This window comes from Arachis hypogaea, chromosome 1 (genome assembly GCF_003086295.3).
Source record: "Arachis hypogaea cultivar Tifrunner chromosome 1, arahy.Tifrunner.gnm2.J5K5, whole genome shotgun sequence".
Taxonomy (NCBI): domain Eukaryota; kingdom Viridiplantae; phylum Streptophyta; class Magnoliopsida; order Fabales; family Fabaceae; genus Arachis; species Arachis hypogaea.
Genome location: NC_092036.1, coordinates 47,660,233 through 47,678,029, shown reverse-complemented (window position 1 = coordinate 47,678,029; position 17,797 = coordinate 47,660,233). Strand labels below are relative to the sequence as shown.

At 34.6% G+C, this 17,797-nt stretch overlaps 1 protein-coding gene across 1 annotated transcript; it reads left to right on the top strand.

The window, feature by feature from the left end:
- The first annotated feature begins 14,290 nt into the window (after positions 1 to 14,290).
- On the top strand, positions 14,291 to 17,023 carry LOC112803623 (protein cornichon homolog 4). Its single transcript, XM_025847111.2, has 4 exons — positions 14,291 to 14,714; positions 15,350 to 15,531; positions 16,557 to 16,679; positions 16,762 to 17,023. Exons 1-4 carry the CDS (start codon positions 14,643 to 14,645, stop codon positions 16,796 to 16,798), a joined length of 414 nt encoding a protein of 137 aa, XP_025702896.1. The 5' UTR covers positions 14,291 to 14,642; the 3' UTR covers positions 16,799 to 17,023.
- Positions 17,024 to 17,797: the final 774 nt, after the last annotated feature.

Genomic DNA, 17,797 nt, shown 5'->3' with positions numbered 1-17,797 from the left:
CATGGCCATCCCTCTGTGACAAAAGAGAGTAAGCATGAAGAGCTTCTCTCAGTTCAGAGTCAAGAAGAGCCCCCACAGTCAAACTCTAAGTTTGGTGTTGTGAGGCCACAACCAAACTCTAAGTTTGGTGCTAAGACCCCATATCCAAACTCTAAGTTTGGTGTTGGGACTATACAACATTGACCTGATCACCTTTGTGGCTCCATGAGAGCCACTGTCAAGCTATTGACATTAAAGAAGCGCTTGTTGGGAGGCAACCTAATTTTATTTATCTAATTTTTATTTTATTTTATTTTATTGTTATTTTGTGTTTTATTAGGTACATGATCATGTGGAGTCACAAAAAAAATATAAAAATTAAAAACAGAATCAAAAATAGCAGAAAAAAATTCGCACCCTGGAGGAAGCACAGGCTGGCGTTCAACGCCAGTAAGGAGCATCTGGCTGGCGTTCAACGCCAGAATAGAGCATGAAACTGGCGCTGAACGCCAGAAACAAGCAACATTCTGGCGCTGAACGCCAGGAATGTGCCGAGAGGAAAAGCTGGCGCTGAACGCCAGTAACAAGCATGAAACTGGCGTTCAACGCCAGAAACATGTTACATGTGGGCGTTGAACGCCCAGAATGTGCACCACTCGGCGTTTAAACGCCAGAATGGTGTGCAAAAGCATTTTACATGCCTATTTGGTGCAGGGATGGAATTCCTTGACACCTCAAGATCTGTGGACCCCACAGGATCACCTCAGGATCTGTGGACCCCACAGGATTCCCACCTTACCTCCTAATCCTATTTTACTCTTCCCCATGTCACACTTCCCAATCACCCCCTTCACCACTCACATCCATCCACTCTTCCCCATAAACCCCACCTACCTTCAAAAATTCAAAAACATTTTCCCACCTATTCCCACCCTATATGGCCGAAACTTCACTCTCCCCTCTCCCTATATATACCCTTCCATTCTACTTCATTTTCACACAACACAACCCCCTCTTCTTCACCTTGGCCGAACCTACATCTCTCCCTCTCTACCATATTCTCTTCTTCTTCTTCTTCTCTTCTTTCTTCTCTTGCTCGAGGACGAGCAATATTTTAAGTTTGGTGTGGTCAAAGCACAATCTTTTTTGTTTTCCACTACCATCAATGGCACCTAAGGCCGGAGAATCCTCTAGAAAAGGAAAAGGGAAGACAAAATCTTCCACCTCCGAGTCATGAGAAATGGAAAGATTCATCTCCAAGAGCCATCAAGACCACTTCTATGATGTTGTGGCAAAGAAGAACGTGATCTCTGAGGTCCCTTTCAAGCTCAAGAAGAATGAGTATCCGGAGATCCGACATGAGATCCGAAGAAGAGGTTGGGAAGTCCTAACCAACCCCATGCAACAAGTCGGAATCTTAATGGTTCAAGAGTTCTATGCCAATGCATGGATCACTAGGAACCATGATCAAAGTATGAACCCGAATCCAAAGAATTATCTCACAATGGTTCGGGGGAAATACTTAGATTTTAGTCCGGAAAATGTGAGGTTGGCATTCCACTTGCCCATGATGCAAGGAGATGTACGCCCCTACACTAGAAGGGTCAACTTTAATCAAAGGTTGGACCAAGTCCTTACGGACATATGTGTGGAAGGAGCTCAATGGAAAAGAGACTCCAAAGGCAAGCCAGTTCAACTAAGAAGACCGGACCTCAAGCCTATGGCTAGAGGATGGTTGGAGTTCATTCAACGCTCCATCATTCCTACTAGCAACCGATCTGAAGTTACTGTGGATCGGGCCATCATGATTCATAGCATCATGATTGGAGAGGAAGTAGAAGTTCATGAGGTCATCTCCAATGAAATCTACAAAATAGCCGACAAGCCCTCCACCATGGCAAGGCTAGCTTTTCCTCACCTTATTTGCCATCTATGTTACTCAGCTGGAGTTATCATAGAAGGAGACATCTCCATTGAAGAGGATAAGCCCATCACCAAGAAGAGGATGGAGCAAGCAAGAGAGACCCTTCACGGTTCTCAAGAGATGCATGAGGAAGCTCATGCATCAAGAAATCCCTGAGATGCCTCAAGGGATGCACTTTCCTCCCCACAACTATTGGGAACAACTCAACACTTCCTTAGAAGATTTGAGCTACAATGTGGAACAACTAAGGGTGGAACATCATGAGCACTCCATCATTCTCCATGAAATAAGAGAAGATCAAAGAGCAGTGAGGGAGGAGCAACAAAGGCAAGGAAGGGACATAGAAGAGCTTAAGGACATTGTTGGTCCTTCAAGAAGAAGACGCCACTAAAGGTGGATTCATTCCTTGTTCTTATTTCTTTCTGCTTTTCAGTTTTTATATTGTGTTTGTCTATGTTTTGTGTCTTTATTTCATGATCATTAGTATGTAGTAACCATGTCTTAAAGCTATGAATAAAATCCATTAATCCTTCACCTCTCTTAAATGAAAAAATGTTTTAATTCAAAAGAACAAGAAGTACATGAATTTCGAATTTATCCTTGAATTTAGTTTAATTATATTGATGTGGTGACAATACTTTTTGTTTTCTGAATGAATGATTGAACAGTGCATATGTCTTTTGATCTTGTTGTTTATGAATGTTAAAACTGTTGGCTCTTGAAAGAATGATGAACAAAGAGAAATGTTATTGATGATCTGAAAAATCATGAAATTGATTCTTGAAGCAAGAAAAAGCAGTGAAAAGTAAAAAGCTTGCGAAAAAAAAAAGAAAAAATGGCGAAAAAATAGAAAGAAAAAGAAAAAGCAAGCAGAAAAAGCCAATAGCCCTTAAAACCAAAAGGCAAGGGTAAAAAGGATCCAAGGTTTTGAGCATCAATGGATAGGAGGGCCTAAGGAAATAAAATCCAGGCCTAAGCGGCTAAATCAAGTTGTCCCTAACCATGTGCTTGTGTCATGAAGGTCCAAGTGAAAAGCTTGAGACTGAGTGGTTAAAGTTGTGATCCAAAGCAAAAAGAGTGTGCTTAAGAGCTCTGGACACCTCTAATTGGGGACTCTAGCAAAGCTGAGTCACAATCTGAAAAGGTTCACCCAGTCATGTGTCTGTGGCATTTATGTATCCGGTGGTAATACTGGAAAACAAAATGCTTAGGGCCACGGCCAAGACTCATAAGTAGATGTGTTCAAGAATCAACATACTTAACTAGGAGAATCAATAACACTATCCAAAATTCTAAGTTTCTAGAGAAGCCAATCATTCTAAACTTCAAAGGAAAAAGTGAGATGCCAAAACTGTTTAGAAGCAAAAAGCTACAAGTCCCGCTCATCTAATTATAATTAATATTCATTGATATTCTGGAATTTATAAGTATATTCTCTTCTTTTTATCCTAATTGATTTTCAGTTGCTTGGGGACAAGCAACAATTTAAGTTTGGTGTTGTGATGAGCGGATAATTTATACGCTTTTTGGCATTGTTTTTAGGTAGTTTTTAGTAAGTTTAAGCTACTTTTAGGGATGTTTTTATTATTTTTTATGTTAAATTCACATTTCTGAACTTTACTACGAGCTTGTGTGTTTTTCTGTGATTTCAGGTAATTTCTGGCTGAAATTGAGGGACTTGAGCAAAACTCTGATAGGAGGCTGACAAAGGACTGCTGATACTGTTGGAATCTGACCTCCCTGCACTCAAAATGGATTTTCTGGAGCTACAGAACTCCAATTGGCGCGCTCTCAATGGCGTTGGAAAGTAGACATCCAGAGCTTTCTAGCAATATATAATAGTCCATACTTTATTCGGAAATTGACGACGTAACTTGGTGTCGAACGCCAAGTACATGCTGCTATCTGGAGTTAAACGCCAGAAACACGTCATGATCCGGAGTTGAACGCCCAAAACACGTTATAACTTGGCGTTCAACTCCAAGAAAAGCCTCAGCTCATGGATAAATCAAGCTCAGCCCAAACATACACCAAGTGGGCCCCGAAAGTGGATTTATGCATCAATTACTTACTCATGTAAACCCTAGTAGCTAGTTTAGTATAAATAAGACTTTTTACTAGTGTATTAGTCGTCTTTTGACCATTCGGTCTTTTGATCACATTCAGGGGGCTGGCCATTCGGCCATGCCTGAACCTTTCACTTATGTATTTTCAACGGTGGAGTTTCTGCACACCATAGATTAAGGGTGTAGAGCTCTGCTGTACCTCAAGTTTCAATACAATTATTATTACTTTCTATTCAATTCTCTTTTATTCTTATTCCAATATATACGTTGCACAACACTTTGATGAATGTGATGATCCGTGACACTCATCATCATTCTCACCTATGAACGCGCGTGATTGACAACCACTTCCGTTCTACTCTAGGCCGGGCGCATATCTCTTAGATTCCCCAACAGAATCTTCGTGATATAAGCTAGATAGATGGCGGCATTCATGGGGATCTGGAAAGTCTAACCTTGTCTGTGGTATTCCAAGTAGGATCCCGAGAATCCGGAAAGTCTAACCTTGTCTGTGGTATTCCGAGTAGGATTCCGGTATTGAATGACTGTGACGAGCTTCAAACTTCTGAAGGCTGGGCGTGATGACAAACGCAAAAGAATCAATGGATTCTACTCCAACCTGATTGAGAATCGACAGATGATTAGCCATGCTGTGACAGAGCATTTGGACCATTTTCACTGAGAGGATGGGATGTAGCTATCAACAAGGGTGATGCCTCCAGACGATTAGCCGTGCAGTGACAGCGCATAGGACCATTTTTCCGAGAGGATTGAAAGTAGCCATTGATGATGGTGATGCCCTACATACAGCTTGCCATGGAAAGGAGTAAGAAGGATTGGATGAAAGCAATAAGAAAGTAGAGATTCAAAAGGATTCTAGCGTCTCCACACACCTATCTGAAATTCCCACTATTGATTTATATAAGTATTTCTATCCCTTTTTATTTTCTATTTATTATTAATTTTCGAAACCCATAACCATTTAATCTACCTAACTGAGATTTACAAGGTGACCATAGCTTGCTTCATACCAACAATCTCTGTGGGATCGACCCTTACTCACGTAAGGTATTACTTGGATGACCCAGTACACTTGCTGGTTAAGTTGAATGAAGTTGTGATCATGAATTCCAATAGAGCCAATTTTTAAATCTCATGCAAATACAAAGAGGATCACAATTTCGTCCACCACATATTAAGACATCAAATGGAATCAGGGTGAATTAAATTTAGCTATTTTAAAACCTAAAAGGCATATTTTCACTCTTAAGAACAATTTAAGGAGAATTAACAAAACTATGCTATTTTAGTGAATAAATGTGGGAAAAGTTGATAAAATTCCCTAAATTCAACACAAGACAAACCGCCAAATTGGGGTTTATCAACAGTATAACACCCACTACAGTTCACAATGACAGAGTTCAAATAATAATCCTTGGCTATAACTGGCCCCTCCGATCCTTCCGACTAATGTGCAACTTTCTTTTAGAACATATTAATAACACGTGGTTCTTAGATAACCAATTCAATGCCAAGATGAGATCAAGACCAGTCATCGGCAGACAAATTAAATCATGAACAAAATCTCACTATTTAACTCGGAATGAAACTTGTGAGCAACCTATTCTAGTCACAATGACTTTAGAAGTAGCATTATGCACTTTCAAGTCATCACCCAACACTACCATCTTTAATCCTATCTCTTTAGTCTTTTCAGATGCTATAAATGAATGCGTTGCTCCAGAATCAAACAAAGCATTTAAAATTTTACCAGCCACCTCACAGTTACCTCTATTCAATGTCTTGAATCCCTCAGCACCTGCGGCAGAAGTCGTGAACACTCTCCCTGGTTCTTGTACTCTACCGGTCTCATACTTCTTCTTTTCTAGACAATTCTAGGCCAGGTGTTCGAGTTGTCCACAAAAGCAACACACTCCCAACCTAATCTGTAAGGGACTCTAGGATGATAATTCCCGTACCTCTGACAACTTAGCTTATTCTGTGGCTGATTCCCGAACCTTCTCCTTTGATTACCATTGTTATTTGGCCTTCTGAAGTTGTTATGACTGATAAACCGCTATTTTACGGTTTATCTTGTACTTAACTGAGTGCATTTTATCCACTATTCTCACACTTATTCATACAATTTGTATGATTTTATAATTCTTTCCCAATTTTGTTCTATGATTGAAAACCTGCTTCCTAAGCCTTTAAATTGTGTATTTTTAATCCCCCTTTATACCATTCGATGCCGTGATCCATGCGTTAAGTGTTTTTAGGCTATATAGGGCAGGAATGGCTTAGAGGATGGAAAGGAAGCTTGCAAAAATAGAAGGAGCACAAGAATTAAAGGAGATAACCAGCGAGGAGCGACGCGTGCACGTCATTTGAAGGTTTGCACAGCGATGCGCGTGCGTACCTAACGCGTACACGTGACTGACGCGTACGCGTGACATGCGCCACGTGCAGAAAATGCAGAAAATACTGGGGGCGATTTCTGGGCTCCACTCTGGCCCAGTTCCAAGCCCGAAAACACAGAATAGAAGCTGCAGAGTGAGGGAATCATGAGGCATTCAATCATTATTCGGACACTTCTCATTATTCACTTTTCATAATTTTAGGTTTTAGATATAGTTTCTAGAGAGCCTCTCCTCTCTCTAGGTTTTAGGATTTCTCTTAGGTTTAGGTTTATTTCTTCCCAATTCCAGGTTCAATGTTTCTTTAATTTAGTTCTCTTATACTCTTATTTATTCTAGCACTTTGGTTTATCTATTCCTCTTGTTGATTCGCTTCTTTTTTAATTTGGTTTATGAACTCCATGTTAGATTTGATTTTCTATTTAATGTAATTTGAGGTATTTCATATTTATGATCGCTTTCTTCAATTTATGTTATTAATGCTCTCAATTGGTTGTTTGGATTTTATTCTCTCTTATTGCTTTTCTATGCTTTTGTGTTGTGCCTTCCAAGTGTTTGATAAAATTCTTGGTTGGATTCTAGAGTAGATTTTTATCCTTTTGGCCTTGGTTGAGTAATTGGTGACACTTGAGTTATCAAACTCCTTTGTTGATTGATAATTGAAAGTTACTGATTGATTTGGATTCCACTAAAGCTAGTCTCTCCTTAGGAGTTGACTATGACTTGAGGAACCAAATTGATTCGTCCACTTGACTTTCCTTCAAAATTAGAGGGTTAACTAAGTGAGAGCAATGAACAATTCTCATCACAATTGATAAGGATAGCTAGGATAGGACTTCCAGTTCTCATACCTTGCCAAGAGCTTTTCTAGTCATTTGATTTCCTTTGCATTTTACTTTTCTTGTTTCCTTATTCAAAAACCCGAAAATATATCTTTACATAACCAATTATAAGAACACTTCCCTGTAATTCCTTGAGAGACGACCCAAGGTTTAAATACTTCGGTTATTACTTTTTAGGGGTTTTGTTACTTGTGACAACCAAACTTTTTTTATGAAAGGATTCTTTGTTGGTTTAGAAACTATACTTGCAACGAGAATTTATTTGTGAAATTCTTTACCAGCAAAAATCCGATCATCAATGACCTTGATTATGCTATAGAACGAAGACTCCCCACTTAAAGGTTCTACCCCTTGGTGCGAAATTCCTTCCTTGAGTTCTCTGAAAAGGCATCCTCTGATTTCCCTTCTTTAATGCTGCCTTCCTCACACACTCTACAGCCACCCTACTCTTATTCACAAGCTCGAAAAAGACACTGATCTCCATCGGCCCAACGGAGCTCAGAATATCGCTCTGAAGTCCTTCCTCATACTTTATACACTTCCATTCAGTAAAATCCTCTGGAGCACCTTGACAGATTCGTAAAAACTGGAACAATTCTTCAAGCCTATTAGTGTACTCTGTAATAGTCATTTAGCTTTGTTTCAACTGCAGCAGCTCAAGCTCCTTGGCATTCCTAACTAAACTGGAAAAATACTTTCTATAAAACACCATTCAGAACATCTCCCAATGTACCACAGCACCATCTGGTTACAGAATACGTCGTGTTTTCTACCATCAGTACTGGGCTTCACCCTGTAACTGGTAGGTCTCGAACTCAACCCACTGTTCTTCGGGATCCTGCTGAACCTGCAGGGCCTGCTCCATTGCTTGAAACTAGTTATCCGCCTCAGTAGGATTTGTGGTCCCCCTGAAGGTTGGAGGGTGCACTTTCAGAAAAGAGGCAAGCGTCATTGGCCCTTCTTCACCATTGTTCCCATTATTCCCGTTATTCATCTGATTCCCCAATGCCTCAGCTATCGCCTGCATAGCCGCAATCATGTTTTCCAGGGCAGCTATAAAGTCCACAATGTTATTCCCTGCCGGTTCAGGGTTTGCGTTCCCTAATCTACCTCTGCCTCGCTCGGGACCGCGTCTGCGAGTCGACATCTGGTTCTTGTTCACACCAAACAAGTGATATCAAGTTGATCAGTCTCAGTATCACAAGTCAAGTGCTTCAAAGCCCTAAATGTATGCTCATGGACATTCATGCCACATATATCAGTTAGATAACCTAATTTAACATGTATAGACACTCTAGATGATGGGCGGTGTTGGAGGGGCATCCTACTCGAGGGCACTGGAGGTATCACCTACCGCAGGCTCTGTCGACGTCATCATTGTATCTGTAGGGGGCGTAGTAGAAGGAGGCACCTAGTTCGAGTTTGGGACCATAATAAATTGCTGGTCCGATGGACCCGCTTATGATGTCACAGTGGTCGATGGGGTAGCTGGGGTAGAGGGCGATGACTAGCAGCCCTGGGGGATTCGGTGGAAGCTCGCCTTCTATCACGACCATGTGTCTCACTTGACCTACCTCTGCTGACTATCGTCATGCCTGTACAGCAAATATATTAATAACATACTAATAACATAGCAAACACGAACAAATAATAACATAAGAAAAAACTTAAGAAATAACAAATAATTCAAAAAGTGGTTTAGCTTAGTAAATAAAAAGAGGAAATTACATAGTGTTTTAGTTTGAAAATAATTAAATTAGACTTTTAAACCATTTTAATATTATTCTATCGTATTTTCTTTTTGAAGTATTCTAACTCTTAAAACATTCTAACTTTGTTAACAATGTTTCAAAACATTCCAACTTTCAAAGCATTCTAACAATAAAAAAATACTATCATATGCAAACTCAAGAAAGCACAAAATAACATGATGAAACATCAATGCATACCACAAAATGATATAATTAATCAGCATAAACTGACAGTTCCTGTAGCAATATAAATAAGCAAAATAAGAATTAAAATAGTAATTTCCTGACAAAACAACAGCAACCAATGAATCATCAAAACAGTTAAGCATTGCTCAAACAAATTCAGCAACAATTCTTCAGCCAAAATAACAGTAAAAAAGAAATTAATGATTCAGACTAATTCACATAATCCCAGCAACAAGGATCGGCAATCTCAGATAATATTTTCAAACATATTGAGTAGAGATCAGAACCTATCAATCTAACTAAATTATCCTAACCTAACCACCTAAAAATAATTTACAATAGAAATTAATCTACCTAAAATCAATGAAAACTAATTCAATGAAAATCCCTAACCATCTAAAATCAACTAAAATAGAAATCAATCTAATTAAACTAATTTGAGGAGAGAATAGAGAAAATCTAGAACAAAAATGGACAATTCAAGCAGCGGTGGCGGCAGCCTTTTCTGTGGCGGTAGGGCAGTAGCGGCAATAACAGAGAACATAGAAGGGAGCATTTCGAACAACAGCGGCAATGGTGTTTCCAACAGCGGCAGGACAGGGCAGTACTGGCGGTAGGGGCCTGGAGGGGTGAGAGGTTAGAGAGAGAGAGAGAGAGAGAGAGAGAGAGAGAGAGAGAGAGAGAGAGAGAGAGAGGAAGGTGAGTGAGTAGAGAAAGAAACCAATTTTGAAATAAAGAGGAAGAGGGTTCGCGGTTCGAATTTAGGACACGATTATCGTCGGATTTACCGGTGGATAAATTCGATGGTAACATTGTGCACATACCAAAATATAGCGTTTCACAAAATAAGTTTAAGCGTCGGATTTACTCGCTGGTGAATCCGACGGTAGCTAGTGCACCAAAATGTTTTTCCCTCCAATTTTTACCATCGACGTTACCATCACAATATCAACTCCGACCGTAATATTTTAGGGTGAGGAATTCATTACCAATTTTGATGGTAAATTTGATGAAAAACTCGCTGCTAATATCCGACACTAAATCTAACGGTAAATTCTACAGTTCTCAACATTTTTTGTAGTGAGAACCAGCAGCAGAACCAGCCGCGAAAGACGAAGCAGCAACGACACCGCGCAGATTTGATGCGCCCTAATGAAAGGGATCTGGCCTTGTGGATGTAGGCTTAGATGCGAATGAGTCGACAGTGGCAAAATGAATTGGAGGTGCGGCATCGCGGTGTTTCTCCTGCATTGAAATAGAGAAATTATATTTAGGGTTTGGTTTGGAGGTTTCACTATTTTGTTTGTTTGGGTGTATTTGTGGGATGGGAGTTTTAATCATCTGTAAATAGTGAGAGTTTCTATCAAGAGGAATTTAATAAATTGCCATAAATAAATTATTTTATAGAGATTTCTAAAAATCTCCTCTAAAAAACTTTCATAAATAAGTAAAAATTTTGTAGTGTGCTAAGAAATCTTCAATTTGAGTTGATTGAACTATATTTTTTTTTATAAATATCAAAATGCATCGGTGTTTAAAGAGAGGAAGAAGAGAATAAAAAGGAAAAAACATTACAAAAAAAATAGTTCAGAGAGACTATTATTGATTGTTAATAAAAATTTCAAAAAAAATAATATTTTGAAATTTTAATACATCGAAAAAAAAGAAAAAAAGAAAGATCTATGGAGACTTATTAAAAAAGTTTCAAAGAACTAGTGAAACTAAAGGTTTTTAGTATAAAATTTTTTCATTATTTTTTTTTGAAATTTTTTTAGACTTAATATATAAATTTTATCATTCTATAATAAAATATATAAAAAAAGGGAAATAGAAGCTTACCTTAATTAGAGAAGAGAAGAAATACTCTGAAAGATGAGAATGAGTATTTTGAGATGTGTGTTGTGTGTAGATACTACCTCGAGTAATGTATGATTGTTATTATTATTATTATTCCAATTATTTAATTTTTTTAATTTTAGCTTATTTTATTATTATTTTGTCTCCTTGTATATTAGTTTACTTATTTGTTCTTCTTTATTTAATTTTTTGGAACAAGGAATATGCCTTCTTATTCCTTTTATTTCAAATCCAAGACTATAATAATGGCTTGTGCAATAATTTTGACTAAGATATCACATATTTTTGTGCAACAATTTTCATTAAGGTATCTCAAATTCTATTATGATAACTTTTCTCATTTTGTTGATATTCACTGAGCTACTTCATTCTAGTGAAAAATTAATTAGTGGCAACTTCAAATTTTATAGCACAATTTTTTTTAAAAATGACAATTATCCTTCTTATATCTCAGTCGTTTTTCAGTTACATTGTATCGAGCGGAAATATTGTGACAAAAAACAACAGACTTAAACTTGAAACATCTATTTACAACATAAGCAAACTCATCTAATTTAAAATTAAATTCAACTCGTCCTATTTTTATCTTTATCCATAATTCAATTGTTAGGTTACTAGTTAAACTGGATCATAATTAAATAATTATATAAAATTTTATTTCGTTATTTTTATAAGTATTTTTTTATAAAATTAACGCTCTTATTTTTGGATTTTAATAACTTATTAATTACTTTATAATTATTATAATTATTGAGTATTTATTAAAAATAAAATATTAATAAATATTATAATTATAAAAAAATGTTATGATTAATAAATTATATTTTTTAATACTTAGATATTCAATAAATTCTAATAAGTATCGAATAATCATGACAATTAAAAAAACACTGTTAAATTAACAAGAACATATTATGCTGGATTTTTTAAAAATAATAATTTAATTATTTTATTTAGTGATATATGTAATTTGTAATTTATTTGTCAATTTGTATTGTTTTACATATCTCATTTAGATTGTAAATGAATTAATTTTGAGTATATTTCATTTACACTGTAAATGAAATAATTCTAATAAAAATGTCACTTTCATTCATTTTTACACTTCTTCTCTCTTTTTTTTAGACATTTTCTTGATATTTTAGAGGTAATTGGACATTATGCGGCGCACGCGGATATATAAGATGACGACATCAATTACTTGAACACGATATGACATATCGCTGAAGCAATCGATTTTCAGTTAGTGTTATTATTTTTTTCTTTTAAATAAATAAGTATATAGTTATAATTAAGTTACTTTATAAATTTAGTATTATTATATATGACTAGAATAGATGTTATTTTGGTAACATAAAATAAATTAGTTGTCAGATTAGTTTTTATTAGGTGGTAAAATGTATTGTTAGTAACTTATTTTGTTGAATATTATTTGCAATTTATACCGAACTCTTCCAACCTCATTTATCCTATTAGTTCCGAGACTCATCAATATTAGACTCTTTAACTCAAAAAAGAACTTAGTCTCTCTGAGTACGTAAGGGAATAAGACTATCACACTCAAACACAATTCCATTGTCACTATTTTTCATGTGACAATTTAGGATATAGACTTACGACAATATATTTACTACTACTACTCTACTAGATATTTTTACTAAATTTATTGAAAGAATAGGGGAGAAGAAGTAAAATGTTTGTGGAGAAGACTGATGCTTGCATATCCTTTTATAATTAGTCGAAATTTGTCGTATTGTATTTCATTTACAGTGTAAATAAAATAGTTTTTTACACATCTCGTTAACAATGTATATAAGATACGTGTAGTTCGTCCTCTTTCAGATATTGCGTGTGCAAACGTAATACATTCATCCCAAAATGTAGTATAAATAAGATACATTTAAATTCAACTCGTTTACCGTATAAATAAGATAAGTAAAGTAATGCAAAATTGTAAATACTCTACAAATTCCATATATCAATAAAGAAAAGAACTAAATTATTTATTTTAAAAAAGAATCTCATATTATACGTGAGAGTACAATACAGACAAAAGTTTAGTGTACAAAAAATAAATTAATAATTATAAATTATGATAAATTTTTTTTAATTATTTTAGTATAACAATATTGCAACTTTAGTAATTATTTTTTGAGCTGTTTAATATCAAAAAGTATTTTAAGATTATATTATGAGTTTAATTTTGATAGATTGATAGTGTAAGGTCTTTTATCCAATTGTATAATCACTATTAGATGCGTGTGTAAAATTACTTTATACTGATAGCGCATCAAAATTAAATTCTTATATTATTATTTTTTAATAAATTAATTAGTCTCGTAAATTTTTATTCTAAAATATATAGTAATATATATTAAAAAATAACTCCAAAGCATAACCTGAGTTATTAAACTTGTTATAAGTATTTGGTAAATTTGATAATTTAAAAAGCTTCCATAAAAATACAAAATATTTCTCAAATTTTGAAGATACTTATTAAAAATTTAATAATTTTAATTAATACTAATTTTAATATTTATTTAGCTAATTCCACTCTTCTTTTTAGTATTTGTTTGGACGTTATTATTTTGATAAAAATAAAGATTTTTTTAATGAAAAAATATATTTTTTTAATGTGTTTGACAAATTTTTAATAGTAAAAATAGTGCTTATTTGGGCGCCATTATTTTGATAAAAAAAAATTTTGAATGAAAAAGATTTTTTTTATTTTTTAGCGTGTTTGGCAAATTTCGAGTAATAAAAGTAAAAGCACTAGAAAAATCAGAAAAACATCTTTTTTGAGAAGCTGTAATTTACATATTTTTTAAAAAATATTTTTTCCTTAAAAAAAGGTTTCATGTAATAAATAAACAAAAAGTACTTTTATGTTGTTATATCCAAACATAATTGATAGATAAAAAATTTTTTTTCTATGAAATATCCAAATATAAAATTACTTTTACTTTTCTACTAGATCTTTTAAGAAAAGATAACTTAAAAAAAAATTTTCTTAAAAACTCACCTAAAAAAATTCATAAAAACATTAAAAAAATAAAAAATATATTTTTTTGAGAAGTTATAATTTATATTTTTTTAAATTCTTTTTATAAAAAATATTTTTTATGTAATAAATAAATAAAAAAATATTTTTATATTATTATATTCAAATATAATTAATAAATAAAAAAAAATTTGTATAAGATATTCGAATATAAATTTACTTTTATTTTTTATAAAATCTTAAAAAAAAAATAACTCAAAAAAATCTTTTTTTGAGAAGCGCTCACCTAAACAAACTCCTAGTAGAATGATTATTGGAGAGTGTGTGAAATTCAACTTGGAACAGGATTCTTAGCTTCCTCCCCCGATTACTTGCGCAACTGAATAGTGAATACCGATCCTCCAAGCCTTCCATTGGTTCTAGGTTTCTGCCTTCTGCTTCTCTCTCTGCCTTTCACTACTTACATTCAGTTATTCAAATCGAGCAAGCCGTGCGCACTGCGCACGAGCTCTGCACACCCGCTATCGTGCGCACTCTCACACCACTGCGTGGAAGAGAGAGAAGTGAAAAGCCCTGAAATTGTAAGTTAGTAAAGAAGGAGAAGAGGGACAAATAGCATATGGCTGATCTGTTTGCGTGGCTCATCTCCTTCTTCATCCTTATTGCCTTGCTTGTCATCGTTATTTACCAGGTCAAAATTTCCCAAACGACAACCCCTCTTTTATGTGCATTTTTGTTTGAGTTCTTAATTTGCAACGGAAAGAATTTCTCTGGTTAGTTTGTTCATTTGTGGTAATAGATTTTAGGTATCGGTTTCAGAAAAAAAAAAGGCTTCACTCGTTCTCTCTCTTTTGGGTGTTAAGCTTCATTAATTCTCTGAAGTTGATGAACGAGAAGAAATTTACTTTCAAAATAGGTTAAAAAGTGAAACTTTTACTTTTCTCTGCAACAGAAGACAGTGAAGAATGAAAATTTGTGGTACGATGGGGCTCTTTTTTGTGTAATTTTCCTCAGAAGATGTGATTCAATGGCCAGAATGCATGTGAAATTTTTGTATATTAAACTCAGTTCTAAGACTGGAAAAATATGATCGTAGTTAAGTAGAGTATGCTATTTAGTCTAATTTTGAATTAGGTACATCTAGTAGAGAGGACCTGAGTTTCTTATGATTGTATGTTCTTCATGTTGGTCTATCATGTTCTAGTTAAGTGTTCTTTGCAATGCCACCAAATTGTCCTTGCAGCTGTTTGCTTATTATCAAGCTTCTGTTTTTTTGCTATCTAACGTAAGCTAACTTATTTCTTTTCCTTTTTATATCTGTTGCAGTTAATGTGTTTGGCAGATCTAGAGTTTGATTATATAAATCCTTACGATTCCTCATCGCGAATAAACAAAGTGATTTTACCTGAGTTTATAACACAAGGTGTCCTATGCTGCTTCTACCTTATAACAGGGCATTGGGTTATGTCACTATTTTGTGTTCCTTACCTCTACTACAATTATAGATTGTAAGTTTTCCATAAACTCTAAACATGAATTGAGCAAGTTTTTTTGTTTCGGAATGATTACAATAACTGAAGTATGAATATTATGTTTTGTGGAGCCCCTAATTGGAACTACTACATTATAGACAGCAAATTGAATAAGGATGATGTTTTCATTCCTCTGCAGCGTATATGTATGACTGCCTAGAATAGTAATAACTTCTTTTCTGACATGAGATAAGCCGAGGATGATTGTAACTTCATTTTTGGTTTTGTTGGTGGGTATCCATGTACAGTAGTGTGGTGAGGGAGGAGTGTTTGAATTTTGGATTTGGATATTTTGGTCCTTCATTCTTCTTCATTTCAATTTAAGTGTATTCTTTGAAGAGAACGAAAGCCAAGCTAACTAACCCATTTATTTCAGCTTTATAACTAATGAGTTTATGATGTTAACTTCATTTTTTGTCTCGTAAGAACTAAGAACTGAACAATCTGGGATCAGTTGTTAAGTTTGGTCAGTTTGATACCAGGGTCAGTGATTAAGTTTGGCCATTTTAATAAGTTTCCAGGTCTCTGATTGGTTTCTAATAGTTGTGGATTAGTGCAGTTTCTGCATCAAACCAAACTCAATTACCCAACGATTAGCATCTCTATTGCTGACTAGCACAAAAGTAGGAGTGATATTTTCGTTGTGCATAAATAAAAAACAGATTTAACAGACACAAACAGCATTTTGGTTTATATATTAGAACATTGCTAGGTAGGCTGCAATTCTTAACATATCTATTTGAGGGGAAGAATGTTTGTTCTCTAAACTGGTAACTAGTGGCAGAATTGATCGATCTGCTGCAGCAGGCCAGTAACACTCAAGTATTGAGGCACATGCTGCTTGTTCAGTAGATGGTCTCAGAATTCGCCGCAGTTAGACTATCAAAGGAGAGAACTTGTTATATTTGTGTTTCTGCTATTGTCATACATTATGTCATAATAGACTTGAATTTTCTCACTTGAATCCTACTTATTTGATGTATTTTGTACCTTTGTTTCAGGTACAATCAAGGAAAGCATTTGGTTGATGTTACAGAGATATTCAACTTGCTCCCTCGGGAAAAGAAGCAACGACTCATTAAGCTCTTCTATCTTGTTTTGCTCCTCTTCCTTTCCATATTCTGGTATGCCTACTACAAAATAAGCATCGTTTTTTCATCAGCAATAGATGTTATCATTCTTATATTACATGTGCATTTTATGCAGGATGATCTATGTGTCATTGGATGATCACGATGCCTAATTTAATCATTTGTTTTTGTGGAGCGCTTTCTGGAAGTCTCCTGTGCATTAAATTGCATACTTTTGCAGTTGAGAGCGGCCATGAACTTCCGATATTGAAGATCATTGTGTATTAATGTGTACCTTAGTGAGTTGGGGAATTGTTTTGATTGTTGGACAATAATATATTAGGGATTTATATTAAAATTATTAATTCACTTGAGGCAGTTTCATTGCCTGTACCTTCTGTGCTTTGTTTGTTCCCTGCATTTTATTCCTTGTGTAGAAATTCTCAGTGGAGTGGAACACCGCTGTGTGTAGAGGTCTGATTAGCATGGAAAGCGACAAACCGTTAACCAAACTTCTCTACTTGTCATTGTAGCATAACAATGATATATGCGTAAATGCGAAATCTGTGTTCAGCTATACATTTCAAGAAGCAAACTCCTGGTTTTAAATTATGTGCTTAACAAGAAGCAAACACTTAGTGTGTGTTTGGATTTCAGTTTGCAAACGAGAGTTTGCATATAATTGATTTTGTAAACTTGATTTTGATGTAAAGTAAGTTTGTGTTAACGTGATTTATGTTTGGCAATTTTTATATCAAAATTGATTATAGTAAAATAAATGATGTTTGGATTATACTATTCAAAATCACTTTTAGATGAAAAATTACTAAAAGAAACATCAATTAAAATAATTTTTTATAATATTCTATTATTTTACTTTAAATATTTGAATAGATCTTATTAATTCATTTTTAAATAAAGTTAATATTTACTTACTAAATTAAAGTAATATATAAAAATTAGCAAAATAAAATTATATATATGAGTTTTTTTTGTGACTATATATATAAGAGTATTTAATCTGTTATATTTTTTAAAAATTTTAAGTATTAACCTAAAAATGTTAATTTAGTATTTTTTTTACATCGTCTTGTTGGTTTCATACTCTTAATAATTTTATTCTCAATATTATTTTAGAATCTAACGTGTATGATTTTATTAATACCTATGAT

Bases quoted from the DNA above. Each gene is read 5' to 3' on its own strand.
- LOC112803623 (XM_025847111.2), top strand. From the start codon at position 14,643: ATGGCTGATCTGTTTGCGTGGCTCATCTCCTTCTTCATCCTTATTGCC. The intron at 14,715-15,349 runs GTCAAAATTTCC...TATCTGTTGCAG, and splicing joins TTGTCATCGTTATTTACCAG to TTAATGTGTTTGGCAGATCT. The intron at 15,532-16,556 runs GTAAGTTTTCCA...CCTTTGTTTCAG, and splicing joins CTCTACTACAATTATAGATT to GTACAATCAAGGAAAGCATT.